The sequence below is a fragment of the Maniola hyperantus genome, chromosome 6 (genome assembly GCF_902806685.2).
Source record: "Maniola hyperantus chromosome 6, iAphHyp1.2, whole genome shotgun sequence".
NCBI classification, from domain to species: Eukaryota; Metazoa; Arthropoda; class Insecta; order Lepidoptera; family Nymphalidae; genus Maniola; species Maniola hyperantus.
Genome location: NC_048541.1, coordinates 13,068,480 through 13,086,325, shown reverse-complemented (window position 1 = coordinate 13,086,325; position 17,846 = coordinate 13,068,480). Strand labels below are relative to the sequence as shown.

The 17,846-nt window shown below is 35.2% G+C and overlaps 3 protein-coding genes across 5 annotated transcripts; 1 reads left to right on the top strand and 2 right to left on the bottom strand.

Moving 5' to 3' along the window:
- Positions 1-41: 41 nt before the first annotated feature.
- Alg-2 (Apoptosis-linked gene-2) lies at positions 42-8,591 on the bottom strand. 3 transcript variants are annotated; one of them, XM_069499395.1, is made up of 7 exons: positions 8,374-8,591; positions 8,020-8,088; positions 7,295-7,401; positions 6,248-6,516; positions 5,763-5,858; positions 3,750-3,786; positions 42-625 (listed from the first exon to the last, which is right to left on the bottom strand). In XM_069499395.1, exons 2-6 carry the CDS (start codon positions 8,073-8,075, stop codon positions 3,775-3,777), a joined length of 540 nt encoding a protein of 179 aa, XP_069355496.1. In that variant the 5' UTR covers positions 8,076-8,088; positions 8,374-8,591; the 3' UTR covers positions 42-625; positions 3,750-3,774. The 3 variants fall into 3 exon arrangements, with proteins under 3 accessions (XP_069355496.1, XP_069355495.1, XP_069355497.1); XM_069499394.1 differs by lacking the exon at positions 42-625 and having other exon boundaries at positions 2,721-3,786; positions 8,374-8,590; XM_069499396.1 differs by lacking the exons at positions 42-625; positions 3,750-3,786 and having other exon boundaries at positions 4,724-5,858; positions 8,374-8,589.
- A 2,815-nt stretch (positions 8,592-11,406) lies between these two features.
- Positions 11,407-13,720, top strand: LOC117983207 (uncharacterized). Its single transcript, XM_034969691.2, has 2 exons — positions 11,407-11,567; positions 11,959-13,720. Exons 1-2 carry the CDS (start codon positions 11,483-11,485, stop codon positions 13,263-13,265), a joined length of 1,392 nt encoding a protein of 463 aa, XP_034825582.1. The 5' UTR covers positions 11,407-11,482; the 3' UTR covers positions 13,266-13,720.
- A 384-nt stretch (positions 13,721-14,104) lies between these two features.
- On the bottom strand, positions 14,105-16,449 carry RpL27A (ribosomal protein L27A). The gene is made up of 5 exons (XM_034969697.2): positions 16,394-16,449; positions 16,164-16,227; positions 15,910-16,007; positions 15,226-15,378; positions 14,105-14,264 (listed from the first exon to the last, which is right to left on the bottom strand). Exons 1-5 carry the CDS (start codon positions 16,394-16,396, stop codon positions 14,136-14,138), a joined length of 447 nt encoding a protein of 148 aa, XP_034825588.1. The 5' UTR covers positions 16,397-16,449; the 3' UTR covers positions 14,105-14,135.
- Between the last annotated feature and the right edge of the window lie 1,397 nt (positions 16,450-17,846).

Sequence of the window (17,846 nt, the reverse complement as noted above, 5' to 3'; positions counted from 1 at the left end):
GAGGGACTTAACTACTCGATGGAGAAATCAAAAGGCACTGATTTGTTCTTTTATATATTTAAAGACAATGAGTAAAATTAATAAAACAAAACATCAGACTCCCATTCTTTCTACACAGAAAAAACAATAAGCTTTTGGCATGAAGTAGGTACAAAATATTTTCAAGTAGAGCCTTAAGTTTTAAGCCTTACATTTTATTTGTGAATCGTTTTAATAGTAGGTATTCTTAAAAAGGTCAATTTTCTTTGAGCTCAGGTTTATTTGAGCAACAAATTTAATATTATACACATTTTTGTTTTTGTAATAATCTAGGTAATAAATTACAGTAGGTACTACCACTCATTTATAACTTAACGCGGATGTTATTTTTGAATGCTGCGAAAATAGCCAATGATATCACGCGTAGGTCTTGCGTCCGTCCGCTATTGGTTGTTGCCTATGCGCCATATTTTGTACGCGCGAATCATGAACGCGATAGCACGTGTCTCTATTGGTCATGTGTTTAGTCTTAATGCCAAGCAATAAAGTCTTTATTTCATTGGTGTCCATTCGGTTTTAGTTGGCGTTAGATTGCCCTTTTCTGTGAAAACGAATTTTGCCGATGCGACTTATAAAAGTGGTAGTACTGTAATAATAATAAACAGAAACTTCTTAAATCGTTTAGGTATTAGTAAGCGAGGGGTCGAGATGGCAATCGGGGCGGGGACGCCTCGCATACCCGCACAGCCCCCGCGCTAATCCGGTGCAGGGTAGCGCGGATGACGTGCGGATGTGCGGGACGATCCCCCGCCTCATACCCCGATTGCAATCTCGACCTGTCGCGGACTGTACATGACAATTTTTCGACTGAATAATATAATAATTTATATCTTATCTAATATCGAATCATTTATAATATTATTAATATATGTATAACTTACAATCATCATAATATATTTGGCAAAATTTGACCATAATAATTTTTATTTATTAAAAAATGTAAGTAGGTATAAAGCTACATTTAAAAGTGTATAATAATTATGATCTTTTAATGAAGAAAAAATAGTACAAATCTCTAACAATCACCATGCAAATAAAAATAAAATAAATTCTATAGAAATGACACCGTCAATGAAGGCTGATTTATTGTCCGTTCATTGTAACTTCACGCGTGAGTAATATTATGTTGGCACCATTGTAAATCACAATAATATAACGCATAAAATGTAACTCCTCACGCGCCATTTTAACTTTTTGTCAAAAATATAATTTTAGTCCTTATTTTAAAGCCGTAGATAGAGTAATAAAGGTAGGACCGTTTGCTTTCTCATTCGCACTAAAAAGAGAGCACATATAAAGTTACTAATGTGATAAACAGAGACGCAGCTAACCTATTTTTTGTCCCTCATCGTGTAACTGGTTTTTTTTTTCAAGAATACATACAAGAAGTTGCAAAACAAACTTTGAAAATTCGTGGCGTAATTGTATTTCTCATGAGTTATTTACTTGTTTTCACATAAAAAACGTTTAATACTTTAATAATATTGTTGATCGGTTAATACAAATATTGACTACTAAACAATGGTAATAATTGTCGTGTTATGAATTCATCGTTACGTCGTGCTATCGCTATCTCATACGCGGTTACACAGTACTTACATCTACCTATTATTCTATCTACGTTTAAAGCTGAACCCGTACTTTGACTGTACTCACTATAAACCCTAAGTTCAGGAATAAAGCAAACAAAGCAATAATGCCAACATAATATTACTCACGCGTCAAGTTACAATGAACGGACAATACAGTGCGACAAGGCTATCTCGGCGCGTGGCGAAAATCGGAACTAACGTTGCCGTCAAGTGTCCCCTTTGTTCTTGTTTGAATATTTTAAGCCTTTGTTCTCCAACAGCGCCCCCCTATCAATGTCATTCAAGTGCCAAGAGAGCCTTATCGCACTGTACCTTTCGATGTAATCTGTCAAAACTGTGTGAAACAATATTCCAATTTAGTGTTAAGCTTATAGTAAGAGAAGTTCAACAGGTGGGATTAGAACCAGCTTTTTACAAATTGGGCTATTTAGGACACCCAATTAGAATGATTATGACGATCACAATGTTTTATTCCAATTGTATGTCACATACCATACTTTACTAATTTTAATCTACACGAATATGTATTATGAAAAGTTTTGTACGTTTGGATGTAGGAAGTAATCTCTAAAACCATTTATCCGAAAATTCTTTTACCATTTGAACGGTATATTATTCCAGATGGGCATAGCCTATACATAAAGTATATTTAATCTCTATATATAAAAATGAATCGCTGAATGTGTTGCTGATCGTAAATCTCGAGAACAGCTGAACCGATTTCGCTAATTCTTTTTTATAATATTCCCATAATATTCCTTGAAGTACGAGGATGTTTCTTACGGAGAGAAAAATTTAAAGTATTAAAAAAAATAAAGAATCGACTATTAGGTGGTACGAAGTTCGCCGGGTCAGCTAGTATAATATAATTGTGTATAGGTATACATTTTCCACCTGGACGAAGCTGAGCGGATCAGTTGGTCGTTAACATTTTTGACAGCTTACTTTCAAGTAAACATAAAATCAATCCGCCTTCATTTTCAATATTTACAATAATGAAGAGCGAAGTTCAATATACATAACAGTAATAAATGCAAGATAAAAAAGAATAGGTACAATTAATTATGTTTAGCTACTTCAATGTATGTATGTATTTTGAAATTTGTGGCAATTGGGTCTAGTTCAAAATAATTTTTAAAAATTCTTTAATGATAAAATATTTGCTAGAAAATCATTAAGTAATAACACAGTCAATTAGTAAAATGAATAAAAAACATTCATTAAATCAGTTTTAAAATTACTCTGGAAATGGCTTTAAAATACCATTTAGAACAAAACTAGAACCCAATGCAGACTCATGACCGAAATCAATAATAATTAAACCCATCTGTAATCTGTCGATAAGTTATTTGGCAACGTTGTTATTTGTCAAGAATTGTATGCTGATTTTTGACAAAAAATAACAAATGTTGCTAACTTAGCGATTATTAATTTCGGTCGTTAGAAGCATCGTTTTTCAATCTGTTTACAGTCGCGAGCCTTATTTATAAACAGAGATCAAAATAGATAGTGCAAATTTGAGATGGGATTTCATGAATAGATATTATCTTAATATTGACATGCCATTAAGTACTAATATTCTGGTATTACAATTACACAAACGCGGAGCGCTGGTGAAAAGCTTAATGAAGATTTGTAGGAATATAAGAAAGACATAATAAATCCCGAATATATAAGTTTCCCTAAGGTAAAGTTCATTTCTATTCCTTGGTTCAGTGCATGCTTATTGATTTTCAGTAACCTGATTATTTTACCGTAGCTTGTTTTATGGGCAAAATAAATATTTCTTTTAAACATAAATATGAAATCATACATTTCTTTTGAACATAAATATGTTTAGTTTTTGTTTTTTATTTTGGCTATATGCCTGAAATATAAATCTTATTATTATTAAACGCGGGATCATAATCCCGCAATCCCGCACTCTTATCCATATTAATGATAATGTAGTTCACCAACTTGCACTACCTATTCAGATCACTGCTTTATAAGCCATTTTAACTTAATTTTTTTTATCATTTTTCACGTAGATTTTTTTACCCTAGTGACCAAGCGACTCGCAGATCGAAATACGACAGACAGATTTATTGATGTATAATTGGTATCAAGAGGGCAAACCTTTGCGATGCTTGCAGACCGATGTTTACGGCCAACACTGGACGGAAGAGAGAAATTCGCGGTTAGACACATAACATAAAACCTTTACCAGTTACCTATACCTGCTTATTACTTATTTAACTGATAATCTGCTTAAAGTCTATATATTTTATAATATATAATCCGTACATTCGAATATGTATGTGCGTTTTGAATATAGACAAATATGTCAACGAAAGTTTCAAAATATACTTGCAACTTTTTCGCTTATTATAGTAGATTTTATACGACTACTATACATAAAATGTATCGATTCTCGTATAAATATGACAGATCCTTTATATGGCGACAAAAAATCAAGTAGGTACCTATCTTAAGATCTGCTATTTTATATGACAGACCTCAATAAAGATCAGTTGGCTTAACAAGAACCAAACACTTTCCAAAAGCGCAAGCAACATTAAATATATTCAATTGTATTGTAATTCTGTAACATATTATGTAAAGTGAAACATCAAGTCCACATTATCCAACCCAATATTAGCAAAAGATTCTGATCAAATAGGTATAAGGGTGCCTGTCCAATCCAGCAATTTAAAGCATTAATTTTTACCAATGACTAATGAAAATAAGATGGTTTAATGTATGTACTTTGTTCACGCTAAAATAGAAATAACCATAACGCTAAACTCCGCCCATCGACAAGTTATATCTGACGACAAAATGACGTTTACTGACATTACATGACTGAGTAAAAAAGGCAAAAATAAAAATGTCGGATCAGCATATTTCTTTGTTAAAAAAATATATAATTCAGGCAGATTCTCTTATTTATCTTTAATCATTGATTTTTATTGAATCAGTGATAATTTTTTCACGTCATCTTTAAATTGTACAGGCACCCTTTTTTGACATTAACAGCCATACTCAGAGTCGCCTAATCGTTACTTAAGGCATTAACTAGTACGTATAAGGAATGCCTTAAGTAAGCGACTCTGAGTACGGCTGTTAGTGAGTCTCGCGCAAGAGTCGCAACTTTTATATAAAACCATCATGTTGACAGCGGCGATCGCTAGTCAACATAACAGGGGGGCTAATACCGATATCGTGAATCCAATTCTGAAATGGGTTCAGATAATATGGAAACATCCTTATTATTATAACAACACTAACGATGGCGGAATACTGAAATAGCTTCGTAAATATTAAAAGGCAGTTTTTTGACATTTGCTATATAAATAAAATGTCAAAAACGTATCAAATGAAACATAGAGGTCTCTTAACTTTTAAGATGCTTGTCAGTATTCAGGGGTTAGTAGGTACATTAAACATTTTACATGTAACATTTTTAATATATAAAGCGAAAACTGTCTTTAATAAAGAAATCTCACTCGATGACAATCAAGACACAATAGAAAAACAAATCTAACCTTGGTACTGTACTCATAGAAATATGTAATTGAAAATTGGAATGTAATTTTGTTTTGTGATTTTCCCCAATTGTATATACTTTGTTAGGCTTATAGTTTTATTATTAAAAAAATTAAATTTTTACATGTTATTAATTAGTTGTACATGTTTTTCACAATAATATAAGACTGGTTTCAATTATTATGCAATTAATCCATACAATTACGAGAAGCTCTTATGCTTACGTATGGCGTTGTCCTTGTCCCGCTCGATTGGCTTCGCTCAGACCTTAGCCATTACCCATACACACAAATCGTGTGCAGACAGGCCGGTGTTCGGTAGTAGTTCGGTAATTAAATCAATTTGCTTGGGGTGTGGTCTAGGTTTCACACAAACCCCATCATTCTTTGGAAGACATCATATTTCTTGAGTACCCCAGGGGCGCACTAAGGAAGGATTCGGAGAAATTCCAACCAGATAAAAAAAAACAAATCCACGCAAATGAAATCGCGGAAATGAGCTAGTGATTTATATAAACCTTTTAAAATCAGTACCAAAGTTAGATTTCTCGTAACATGAATGAAATGCTCAACTTATCCTCAAGTCCCATTAGTATATTTATACCTTTAATCCAAACACCATTTTGAGGAATTGTTCGTAATGTATCGTGATGACGCCATCTTGGTCGGTGTCATACTGACGGAATGAAGACGTTAAAGTCTGCAAAAAACAAACATTATTGCATTAAACATCATCATCATCATGATCAACCTATCGCCGGCTCACTACAGGGCACGGGTGTCCTCTCAGACTGAGAAGGGTTTTGGCCGTAGTCTACCACGCTGGCCATGTGCGGATTGGTAGACTTCACACACCTTTGAGAACATTATGGAGAACTCTCAGGCATGCAGGTTTCCTCACGATGTTTTCCTTCACCGTTAAAGCAAGTGATATTTTAATTACTTAAAAACGTACATAACTCCGAAAAGTTAGAGGTGCCCGGGATCGAACCCCCGACCTCCGATTGGAAGGCGGACGTCCTAACCACTAGGCTACCACAGCTTCACTAACTAAAAATGTACTAGGTGCAAATTATTCTTGATACTTACATATAAAGTGACACAACATTGGATGAAGTCATCAAACAGAATTGTTCCTCGGCCAAATCTATCAAACTTCTGAACCATCATGTTAACTACTTCATCAGACAATCTGTACCCGAAGGCTGTGAGAGCATTCTTTAATTCCACCTTGTCTATGTTCCCAGAGTTGTCACGGTCAAAGGATCTAAAGCAGTTTTGCCAATCGCTCACATATTTCCAAAGTGCACCAAAGTCTTCAAATGATATGACTCCTCTGTTTTGCTTGTCAAACATTCCTGCAAAAACATTATTATATTATAAGATCTACGGCCTAACACATACCTAAACAGTGGAGTGAAGTCGCAGCTTCTTATTTAGGGCTGTATACCTCAAAAGGAACCCTTATACAATCACTTCATTGTCTATCTGTCGGTCTGTACCATTAAGGTACGTAACCCTAAAAATCAAGATTTTTGATTGTTTTCATGTGCGAAACATATAAGTAGCTAGCTGATGCCTGCGACTTTGTCCACGTAGGTTAGGTTTTTGAAAATCCTGTGGGAATTCTTTGATTTTCCAGGATAAAAGTAGGAAAAAATCACGTCAATCCATTACTCCGTTGCGGCGTAATTGAAGGACAAACCAAGGGTACAGTACACGGCAGAAAGTATTGTCGGTCGATCTTTTTTTTTGTCTCTGCAGTGTCTCTGTCATTGAGACCGACAAAACGTCATATAGGTATGAGTGACAGAGACAACGCTCTACAAAGGCGAAATATCATTCTAAAGGCTACATTACATTCTACGCGTACGAAACGCGTTGCGTCATCATTCCTTATAAGCATGGCTAGGGCCTGGAATACTCTTCCGAGATCGATGTTTCCTGCCAATTATAATCCAGGTATCTTTAAAACACGAGTGAATAGGCATCTTCTAGGCAAACGCGTCCCATTTTAGGCCACATCATCACTTCCCATCAGGTGTGAACATGATAAAACGTGCACCTATAATAAATTTAAAAAAAACTTTCTGGTGTATACTGTAGTGAAGTGATATTATGGGTAGTGATCCTCACCAATCATAAGTCTAACAGTTTCAGGGTTGAAAGGATTCCACGTGCCGTTAGACAGCGCCACCTGCAGCTCGTCCGAAGATATATAGCCACTTCTGTCTTTGTCCACTCTGCAAAATATTGTTTAATGCAAATAGATCTTCTTTCTTCTTAGAGCTCTGCAAGTCCTTGAATAGGTATGAAGGCTACTAGTCAAATCAGTGACTTTTTATCAAACATTCAAAACGCTTGTTTGCTATTATTATTAACTAAACTAATTATTTAAAACTAACAATTTAACTAAAATATTAGTCAAATTACATCAAATTTTAAGACGTCACATCTGTGTATTTCATACAAGCTGAGGACAAACCTCTGAGGTTTTTTCTGTGTTTTTAGTTTAAGGTTTATATTTGTATGTATTTTGATTTGATAATAAATTTAAAAAAATATATATGTAATAACTAGCTAATCCACTTCTGATTTGCTCCAGTGAAATAATCGCAAATCAGTGAGGGTAAGATTTCTAAAAAAAATCATTGTGAGTAGAATTTATAAATACCATTTTTGATACATTTTATTCTTTCGATTTAATTTTTGAAAAATCCTTTTATAGTACGTACCTATATCATGAAAGGAACAAACTGTTAAAATTTCAAGTTTCTAACCCCAGCGGTTTAGTTTGTGCATTGATAGATCAGTCAGTCAGTTAGGAAAAGTATTTTACAAGTATAGATTTAAATAGTTACCTCCTGAATATGTCCCATAAAAATTCACGACTTGGCATTGGCGATTGGAAAGCCATATTCTACTTTAATCTGTAAGAAAGTAAACATGAAATCAAGGGTTTGTTAGATGACTCATTGGCAGAAATTATAATAATATGGTGAAATTATACAAACATTAACAATAATCGAATTTAAACAGGTGGCTTTTAAATAGCTCTTGTAAATAAAAAATCAAGACAGAATAATCTTGATCAATTTTCTATTGAGATATCTTGAAATTAACTACATTGAAAATGAAAGTGTTGGTCAGCAGTGGGTCATACTCATAATTCAATGACTAATATTTTGAGAATAATAATTTATCGTTGAACTTACCCAAAAAACTTAGTAAATCTGCAAACTTCTTAAAGATGCAACACGCAACACTGGATAGTAATTATATCCGAAAATACAATTTAGAAGTTTGTTGTAATGAAAACCACGAAACGAATTTTTAGAAAGCTTCAGTCAGCTTCTGCCCTATGTTCTGCCCACAGATTAATAGGGATACTACGGATACTACCACCGACCAGAAATAAAAGATACTACCTTCTGCCTCACAGACCAATAACATATATGTTCTGCCTGCTGACTTCTTCACTTCAGAGCATAGATTATCTACTACCTATATGCTTCAGAGCAGTCTTCACTTCAGGTACACGTAGAGTACCAAAGAGTAGATACCTATATATATAGGGTAATAGAGTACAGACCTGTATAATATCTGGAATCTGGAAAGCTACCAAGAAACAGTGCTGCCAACTCTTAAAACCGTTCGTCGCTAAGATGCCTTCGAAAAGTCGCTAGATGTCGCCAGATGTGGAAAAAGTTAACAATTACCTACTAGAAGTCGTTGAAATCAGAATAGAAAATCAATAAAAAATTAATGACTAGAAAAATTACCTACTAGATGTTTTTGTTACTAAAAGTGTAAAAAGTTACTTGTGCCTTTGAAATGTCGTTAAATCTAGCGACCACAGCTAGCGACTAAGATGCTAAATTGAAAACGCAGTCTGTAGCTAATAACTTATTAATTGACTTATTACAAGTCTGTATAAGCCCCGCAAATTGCTATTGTGCTGGGACCATGTCTCATTAACATCGAAATTACGTCCTTATCACGTAAGCCGAAATAAAAATTTACCATCAGCTCGAAACTTCAGTCTAGTGCTGACGTCACTAAAATGGCAGCCACGCGCAGTAGTAATTTGCGGGACTTATACCAACCGTCATCATGGATAAAAAAAAATTCAACAAAGACATTTCAAAAGTCACTTGAAAATATTACATACAATAAAACTTAAAGCTAGCCTTATCTAATTACTATTTTTTGTTGGAAAAAAGTCGCTAGCATTTTCAAAATATCGCTAGATCTAGCGACAAAGCAACAAAGTCTTTAAATTGGCAACACTGTCAAGAAACAAACGTCACGTTGAAAATGACATTTGACAAGAAGCTTTGGCAATGTTACAGCTCTGCTTCTAAATTATTCTTTGGAGATAGCGATATTAAGTCTTCTATAGGCGTTCAGCAGGGGGATCCTTTAGGTCCGGCCCTGTTCAGCTTAGGGATCCATAACCATATCTCAAATTTAACATCTAAATTTAACATATGGTATCTTGATGATGGAACCATTGGGGGCAACGTGGATGACGTTCTAAAAGATCTTAATCATATTAAGCAACAGTTTGGGAAAATTGGTTTAGAACTTAATTTTTCGAAATGCGAATTGTTTTTTACAGAAAAACTGTCGCAAGAAAGAATTCTATTGGCCTCTGAATTATTCAATGAAATTTCACCTAATATTAAAATACTTGATAAACGTTCACTTTGCCTTCTCGGTGCTCCTCTTTATAATGAATCCATACAACCACTCTTGGATCAAAAAGTCAGAACATTTTCGGCTAATACCGACAAATTGGGCACTCTAAATTCTCACATTGCATTTTCGATCCTAAAATATTGCCTTTTTGTACCTAAATTAATTTACATTCTCCGCGCGAGCCCAATTTGGAAATTTCATGGACTACTCGATAACATGGATGCCACCCTTAAAAGTACACTAGAACAAATTCTAAATTTAACTTTTGATGAGCACTCCTGGAACCAAGCAACTTTACCGGTCAAGTACGGTGGCATCGGCGTGAGGAAAATTTCCAGTGTAGCTCTTCCGGCTTTTCTGTCCTCTGTGCATAGTATAAAAGAGCTTAGCTCTCAAATTCTCAAATCCAATTCATCATTGACCTATGCCACAGAGGCCCTAGAGAGTTGGAAGGTCAGATGTCCCAATGTCGACATCCCGAAGGAACGTACTACACAAAAACTTTGGGATTTGCCATTGGTTCAACTGACACATACGAATTTGGTTCAAAATCTTACAAGTGACAGAGATCGTGCCAGGCTTCTAGCATTATCCGAAAAGGAATCTGGGTATTGGCTGCATGCCTTGCCATCAAAAAATCTCGGCACACTTTTAGATAACGAAAGTTTTCGTGTGGCTCTAGGTCTCAGATTGGGAACACCACTGTGCCATCAGCACAGATGTCCGTGTGGAAAAGAGGTTGATAAATTTGGAATCCACGGACTCTCTTGCCAAAGGAGCTCCGGTAGGCTGTTTAGGCATGGCTCTCTTAACGATACAATTAAAAGAGCTCTTGCCACCATAAATATTCCTGCGCTCATTGAGCCGGCAGGGATTAGTCGGGATGATGGCAAGAGACCTGATGGATTGACGCTGGTTCCCTGGGAACGGGGACGGGCGCTAATGTGGGACGCAACTTGCGTTGACACATTGGCCCCGTGTCATATCAGGAAGACAGCATCAAGACCGGGAGCCGCAGCAGAAACAGCTGAAAACGGCAAGCGGCGCAAGTATGCCTCTCTTATAGAGAGTTACATTTTTGTGCCGTTTGCCGTGGAGACCCTGGGGCCATGGAGTCTTAGTGCTAAAAATTTTTTACGAGACATTTCACCGCGATTAATAGCCTCAACTGGTGACAGAAGGGCTGGCTCATTTTTTGCGCAGCGGATCAGCCTGGCTGTCCAGCGCGGAAATGCAGCCAGTATTCTTGGCACCATTCCACGCGGTCATGATTTATATAGTAATTAGATAAGGCTAGCTTTAAGTTTTATTGTATTAAAAAAAAAAAAAAAAAAGAAGCTTTTATTTTTGTACGACCCTGGATACCAGTCTTTCCAGCCAAATAACTCATCAAGCAAAAAATAAGGAATGGCATGCAGCACGCGACACATTGAATCAGACGACTTTTCTTTTTTTTAGATATCATTTTCTTATTAATATTCAAGAATTCAATTTATTTGAGTTCTATGTATAAATATATGTACCTATTTTTCTAGAAGGATAAACAAATCATAATGGAGCACTACGTGAAAAAGGAAAACATTTCTCTGTGCTCTATGCATTCGCCTATGATTTGATTTTAAAATGGCGGATGTCTCAAGTGAGGACCGAAAAGTAAAGTTAACTAAAAATGGCAAAATTGTGAAAAGGCGTACACGAAACCCAGAAGGTGAATTTACGATTTATTACTTATTGATTTCGGACACTATCAAATAGTATTAATCAATAGCCATCCTTCTATTCACAGTAATAAATATCTAAACCTTTGAGACAATTTTGACTCTTACTACTTTTTGATACGCAAGTCAAATTACCAACAGTTTACAGATTGTTTTGAACGCTTTGTTTTTAAAGAATTTAATTTTCCTTTTAATCAAAAGTTCACATTAAACGTAGGTAAATTAAATAGGTACCTATGTCCAATGTTCTATGTATACATACGTTACGTATGTACGTTGTAATTAGAATAAAGATCGAAATCTGTGATCTACATTCAGAAATATTTTATTACCCAATATTATACCTAACTAAAGTTTTTGTTTTACAAATTTCATTTCTAGAATGGCACAAACAAAAGCAAAAACGACTTCGAATAGCTGGACTAGAATATATCAACGCAAACGGGAAAGTTGTTCCACCAAAACAACCGGGACCCGATTGCAACTGCCGCCGACAATGTTTCAAAAAAGTCCCTCTAGACGTGCGAATGAAAACATTTCAAGGCTTCTATTCCATGAAAACACACGACGAGCAGAATGCCTATCTATTTGGCCTCATGCGTCAAGTCGACGTCAAGCGAAAAAGGGTTAAATCTAGCAGCCGCCGAACTTGCACCTTCGAATACTTCGTAAGAGTCAAAGGACGAGAGACCCAAGTGTGCCAGACTGCCTTCAAAAATATTCATGCAATAACAGAGAGAAAAGTAAGAGTATTGTGTAAAAAGATGGACGATGGAGTAATGTTTCCAAGTGATAATAGAGGGAAGAACAGTCATAGAAGATCTGGGGAAGTGCGTCTCCCGAATGGTGTGATTGATCAAATCAAAAACCATATCTACTCCATTGTTCACACTCATAGACTGAAGGACTTTATTCGGCTGGATAAAATTGCTGGGCTAGAAATAAATATTTCCAAAATGTGGAAGGATTACATAAAGACTTACGACCCAGACAACATAACAGCTACAATGCCTAAATCCAAACGCAGTACAGATATAGCTTTGCAAACTGAACCAACTCAGCAAATACAGAATCCACCCCCACAGGAGACCTTCACTCCCATTGCATACCCAGGCAGTGGACATCTCGTTAACTTAGCAGAGAACTACTTTGAGAACCAGTATCAAACGGCACTAGCCACTACTAATTCTACAAATTTTTATCCAACACAAAATGGGCCTCAAGGTATGGGTATCATCCTACAGTCCACCGTGACTAGAACTACCCAACCAACAGCTTTTATATTGTTGCAGACAAAGTCTGAACCCCACCACACTGATAACAATGCACTGGCTATCGCCAATGCCCCTTACAATCACAGCCCAGAACTAGAAGATGATTCAAGCGAGAAAGATCTCAAGAAAATAAAGAAGGAAAGAAAAAAGGGCCCACTTGTCAAACAATGGAGATACACCAACATATTTCACGATGAGATCAACGGTGCTGCTCTAGCTGCAATCAAAACGAGGCTTGGAATGTACTATGCAGAAAGTGATGCTGCAAGAAAGAAGGCCAAGCAGGCTCGGCCCCAAGAAACTGTACAGATTCCAGCGCCCACTGAGCCTCCACAAATACGAACAGAACTGGCAACTATAAGACCCCCACACCAGCCTATCAGGCCTACACATACTGTAACAATTTATACATAGTATTCTAACTAATTTAAGGATTTGTTAACGACTGATCTGCTAGTAATCTAATAATTAATATTTCCTCGAATCACAGAAGTAAAATTAGATGAACAATTTATGTAATCATTACTTTGTACTTACATACCTACAGTTAGCTTAGTTTTGCTTATTTGAAGCTTATAGGTGACAAAAGTATAATATTTCGTTGTACTTAGGTACAATGAAATTTTTTTCAGGAAAGCTAAAAATCGAAAGAATTACATACTTTTGAAGTGATATGCCATTTGTAGCATTTATTGTGATTTTTCTTATTCAATTATTTAGTCATTATTTTTAAAAGAAAAATCATTAGGTATATAAGTACCATGAAAATGCAATTTCGATGACGTTTTATTTAAAGTTTAGTATTATTACTATTATACTTTCAACTGTATTTTTTTTACCTAATATATTATAGACAGAAATATGCTATTTTTACCAGAGTTTTATTTATGCACCTTAATATTAATGGGATTATTCAAGGGATATACATATACGGTACGAATCGTCGCTTCGTAAATAAACTATTATAAGAAAAAAAAATTGGGAAATTAACAACTTCATGGACTTCATGCGACACTTTACTTCATAATCATTTCAAATGTACTTAGTTTGTGTAAAAAAATGTTTTGCTAGAAATAGGCATAATTCCAAACATCTATTAGAAATTTTTACTTTTCGTTTTTGACTAAATCTTGTAGGTATCTCAACCAAATTCATTGGGTGAGGTGTGGTTAGAGGGAAAGAGTGACACGCACAGATAACGTTTTTTCCGTCATGTATGAAAGCAGGGGACCAGAAAACCATGAAAAAAGAAGTCACTTTTTATATAATTTTATTAAACCTAATTTACGCTGACAGCACACAGACGCCACCAACTTCCTTGATCTTCTTTTCAGCAGTCTTCGAGAAGAACTTTGCTTTAACAATTACAGGCTGTTCGGGTAATTTGCCCTTGCCCAGCAATTTGTAGTAGCCCTGTAGTGGAAAAAACAATAATTGTTTTAAAGTGTACCAAGATAAGAATAAATTACTTTAAAAAATTACATTGATCAAATAAATATCTGCTACTAGAAATTTTGGAAGCTGTTTATTCCGTTCAGCGCCATCTTGATGTGATTTAGTCAACTAATTATTTCGAAAACAAAAATCTATCCTTTTTGGATTCACAAATCCAAGTTTGTCAGATTTTGCCCTTTACTCATGCTATAAGATCAGGCTAACTGCTAAACTTCATGATCCCAGGTCAACAGAAAGTACCCTATAGGTTACTTGAAAGACACATAACAATCCTTTTGTCCTTTTATGGTATGTAACCCTAAATATACCTGAAGTCTAGGTCTAATTCATGCCTATCTACTTTATAAATGAAGTAAAAGATGCCTGTAACTTCTGTGGATATAGGTTTTTGAAAAGCCAGCAGGAACTCTGATTTTCTGGGATGAAAAGTAGCCCATGTGTAAATTGAAGGTATAAGCTATCTCCGTTCCAAACAGCCAAATCGGTTCAGCCTTTATGGAGTGGAGGAATAGAAACATCTAAACTTTCACATCAATACTAATATTATAAATGCGAAAGTGTGTCTGTCAGTCTGCTGGCTTTTCACTACCCTTCCATTTAACAGATTCTTCAATGAAATTTGTTACAAGCATAGCTTGTATCCCAGAGAAGGACATAGGCTACTTTTTAACCTGGAAAATCCAAAGCGTTCCTACAGTAATCCTTTAAAAAACCGAAATCCACATTGACAAAGTCGTGGGCATTATCTAGTTTTTAATATCATTGGGATGGATGGATACTCATTTATTATGAGTGACGTAGCAGTAACCAGAAGAGAATTTGAATTTTAAGCCAGAAATTAAATTAGCCTACTCAAGATTTATACTCAATTAATTAAATTTGCATTTCAATTTATAAATAAGTAATACAATATACTTACAGCTTTGACAATGTTAATAACTGGCACCTTCCCATCTGTGGCGCTGGCGTATTTTAGTCTGGTCTGTTCTGAGACCAATGTCCAGAGCTTGTCCAGGTTCAGAACTGGGCAGAAGTCCTTGTTTCTTCTTAAATGGTAGTTTCTCATACCCAACTGAAATAGACAAGTGATTTTAGTGTGTATATTCTATAAAAAATTATATTAAACTTGTATTTGGTTTTCCAAATTCATCACTTAGTGACAAATGCTGGCCTAGTAAAACATAAATAGATCCAAATGATTACTACAAAATAGACAAACGAAAATCTCACTGGCCACTTATAGACTAGCTCCACAGCGTTACCCGCAGTGAAAAAGTTTGTACACTTAAAAAATATTTGAACAGAACCTTCTAAGCGTTACTTGGCAAAGTGAACCAGCAAATGGAAAACATGGAACAGAAGAAGCAATGATCCCGGTTCTGTCCGCAATAATAATTATTAATGATATAATAATAATAATTATATAATAATTTATTAATGCCCATTCAGTAGTTTTATCGTAAAGGAATAAATACTGTGTGTATTTAAATACATACAAATTTCCGCCTTTATGTTAATGTGATAGAGGCAGATTGAAACATAAGCACAAATAAATTCAGATATTCTGGGTTATTAATCCATCATATAAAAAACGTGTAGGTACCTTGCCAAAGTATCCAGGGTGGTATTTGTCCATGTTAATTCTGTGATGGTGCTCACCACCAGCGTTACCGCGACCTCCAGGGTGCTTACGGTGTTTACCTTGAATACATTAATCATAGTTTAATAGCTAAATTAATGTCTATCTACAAACTGTTAGTACAAACTAACCTATGTTGTAACTTGTAAACATGTTTGTTTGACGGATATTTAACTTCATTTCACTAATAAATTAATAGAAATACTAAAAACTCTTACCGATACGACCATGCCCATGGCTTACGTGCCCCCTTAGCTTTCTGGTCCTCTTCTTTGAGGTGGCCTGAAGAATAACAAATAGGTTATCATTTTGCAAGATGTAATTTCCGAAAATATTGCTATACGCATCGCACTAAACACTATTAAAACGCACAGCGAGTGTACTTATAGGATTTTATTTAGGGATTCATAGAATAACATGAGATAAAACCGCGAATAAAAACACCAACCATATTTCCTCTGGATAAAATTCAAAAGAAAGAGACAAAACAATTTGATGTCAAACCAGTGTTGCCAACTCGGATTTTGAAAAAGGCGTAGACTACATTAGAAAAAGACGTAGATTTAGTAAAAATTTCGGATGAAAAGTTCGTAGATCTACGTACTTTTTTTCTGGGTAAAATGAAGAGAGTAAGGTAGTGTTTTGTCATACAATTTATTCATTTTCATCAATTTCACCCTCACGCAAATGAAACTCATACTCATATTTGTTAAAAAATTCTTGCAAAGGTCGCTGTTTTTTATATTTAATTTTTGTAAAAAGTAGGCCAGTTAGTGTTTAATTGAAAAGTCTGTTTCTTAAGTTTGTTTTCATTAAGTTGTTAGTCCGTTTGAATTTGAACTTTGAATCGAAATGCATAGTATATCTATGATAGTACGACATAGTGCATACAAGGCGCTTTTGGCACTTGAATGACATTGACAGGGGGGTGTAGTTGTAGAACAAAGGCTGCCAGCAAATAAAATCTCCTCAATTTTACGGAATATATTGAAAATGTCAATGTCGAAAGTCGAGTAAGTTTTATTTAATTTTAACTGAATAAGAAATTGGGAAAGCCGTCCCTGTTTCCAAATAGAGAAAGAATAATAAAAACCATTTATAGGCCATGGACTAGCTATATTTAGTTACCTGGTGCTAAATATAGCTACAAGATGCAGACACATTTATGCTGTACAATAATATATTATTAGGATATATCATGATGTTATTTAAATGGAATGGCTCTAATATTTAACAAAAACAGTCAATTTAAGCTTTTTTTACTTAGCAACACTGCATTTAAGGTCACACCGTGATACTTGAAAAGATGGCGGCTTTATTTTCGCCACGCGTCAAAAGAGTCTTGTCCATAGGTCTTGTCGCGTATTTCTGACAGTGACACTAGTGACAATTTCTGCAAAGCGAACGTTCCATTTTACACAGTCACACGTATATTGTTGTAACTGTGTAAAAAGGTTATTAAAAACTTTTTTTCATGAATGAAAAAGAAATTCAAATTATGCCCATTCAGCCTCAAAAGGCTAAGTAGGTATTCGATTACTTTGTACAATTTGATAAAAAATACGTAGATTCTGGGACTGAAGTTCGTAGGTTTGCAGGAAAGGCCTAAAGTTAGTAGATCTACGTAAAAAGACGTAGATGTGGCAACGCTGTGTCAAACTCAAATTGTCTTGTGAGCTTGTCAATCAGTCAATGAATCAAACATAAAAATAATCTTTTTTTTTTTCAACTGACTTTACGACTCTGGGTTCAAGTTTTTGGAGCCAAATTATCGGGCTGGCACTCGCCACTCGGTGCTAACTCAACCCAAACTTCCTACTTCCATGATGCTCCACCCACGTGCCCTTAAAAATTAATAATCATATGATAAATTGATTAAATAAAGGAAACAGCGGAAATGA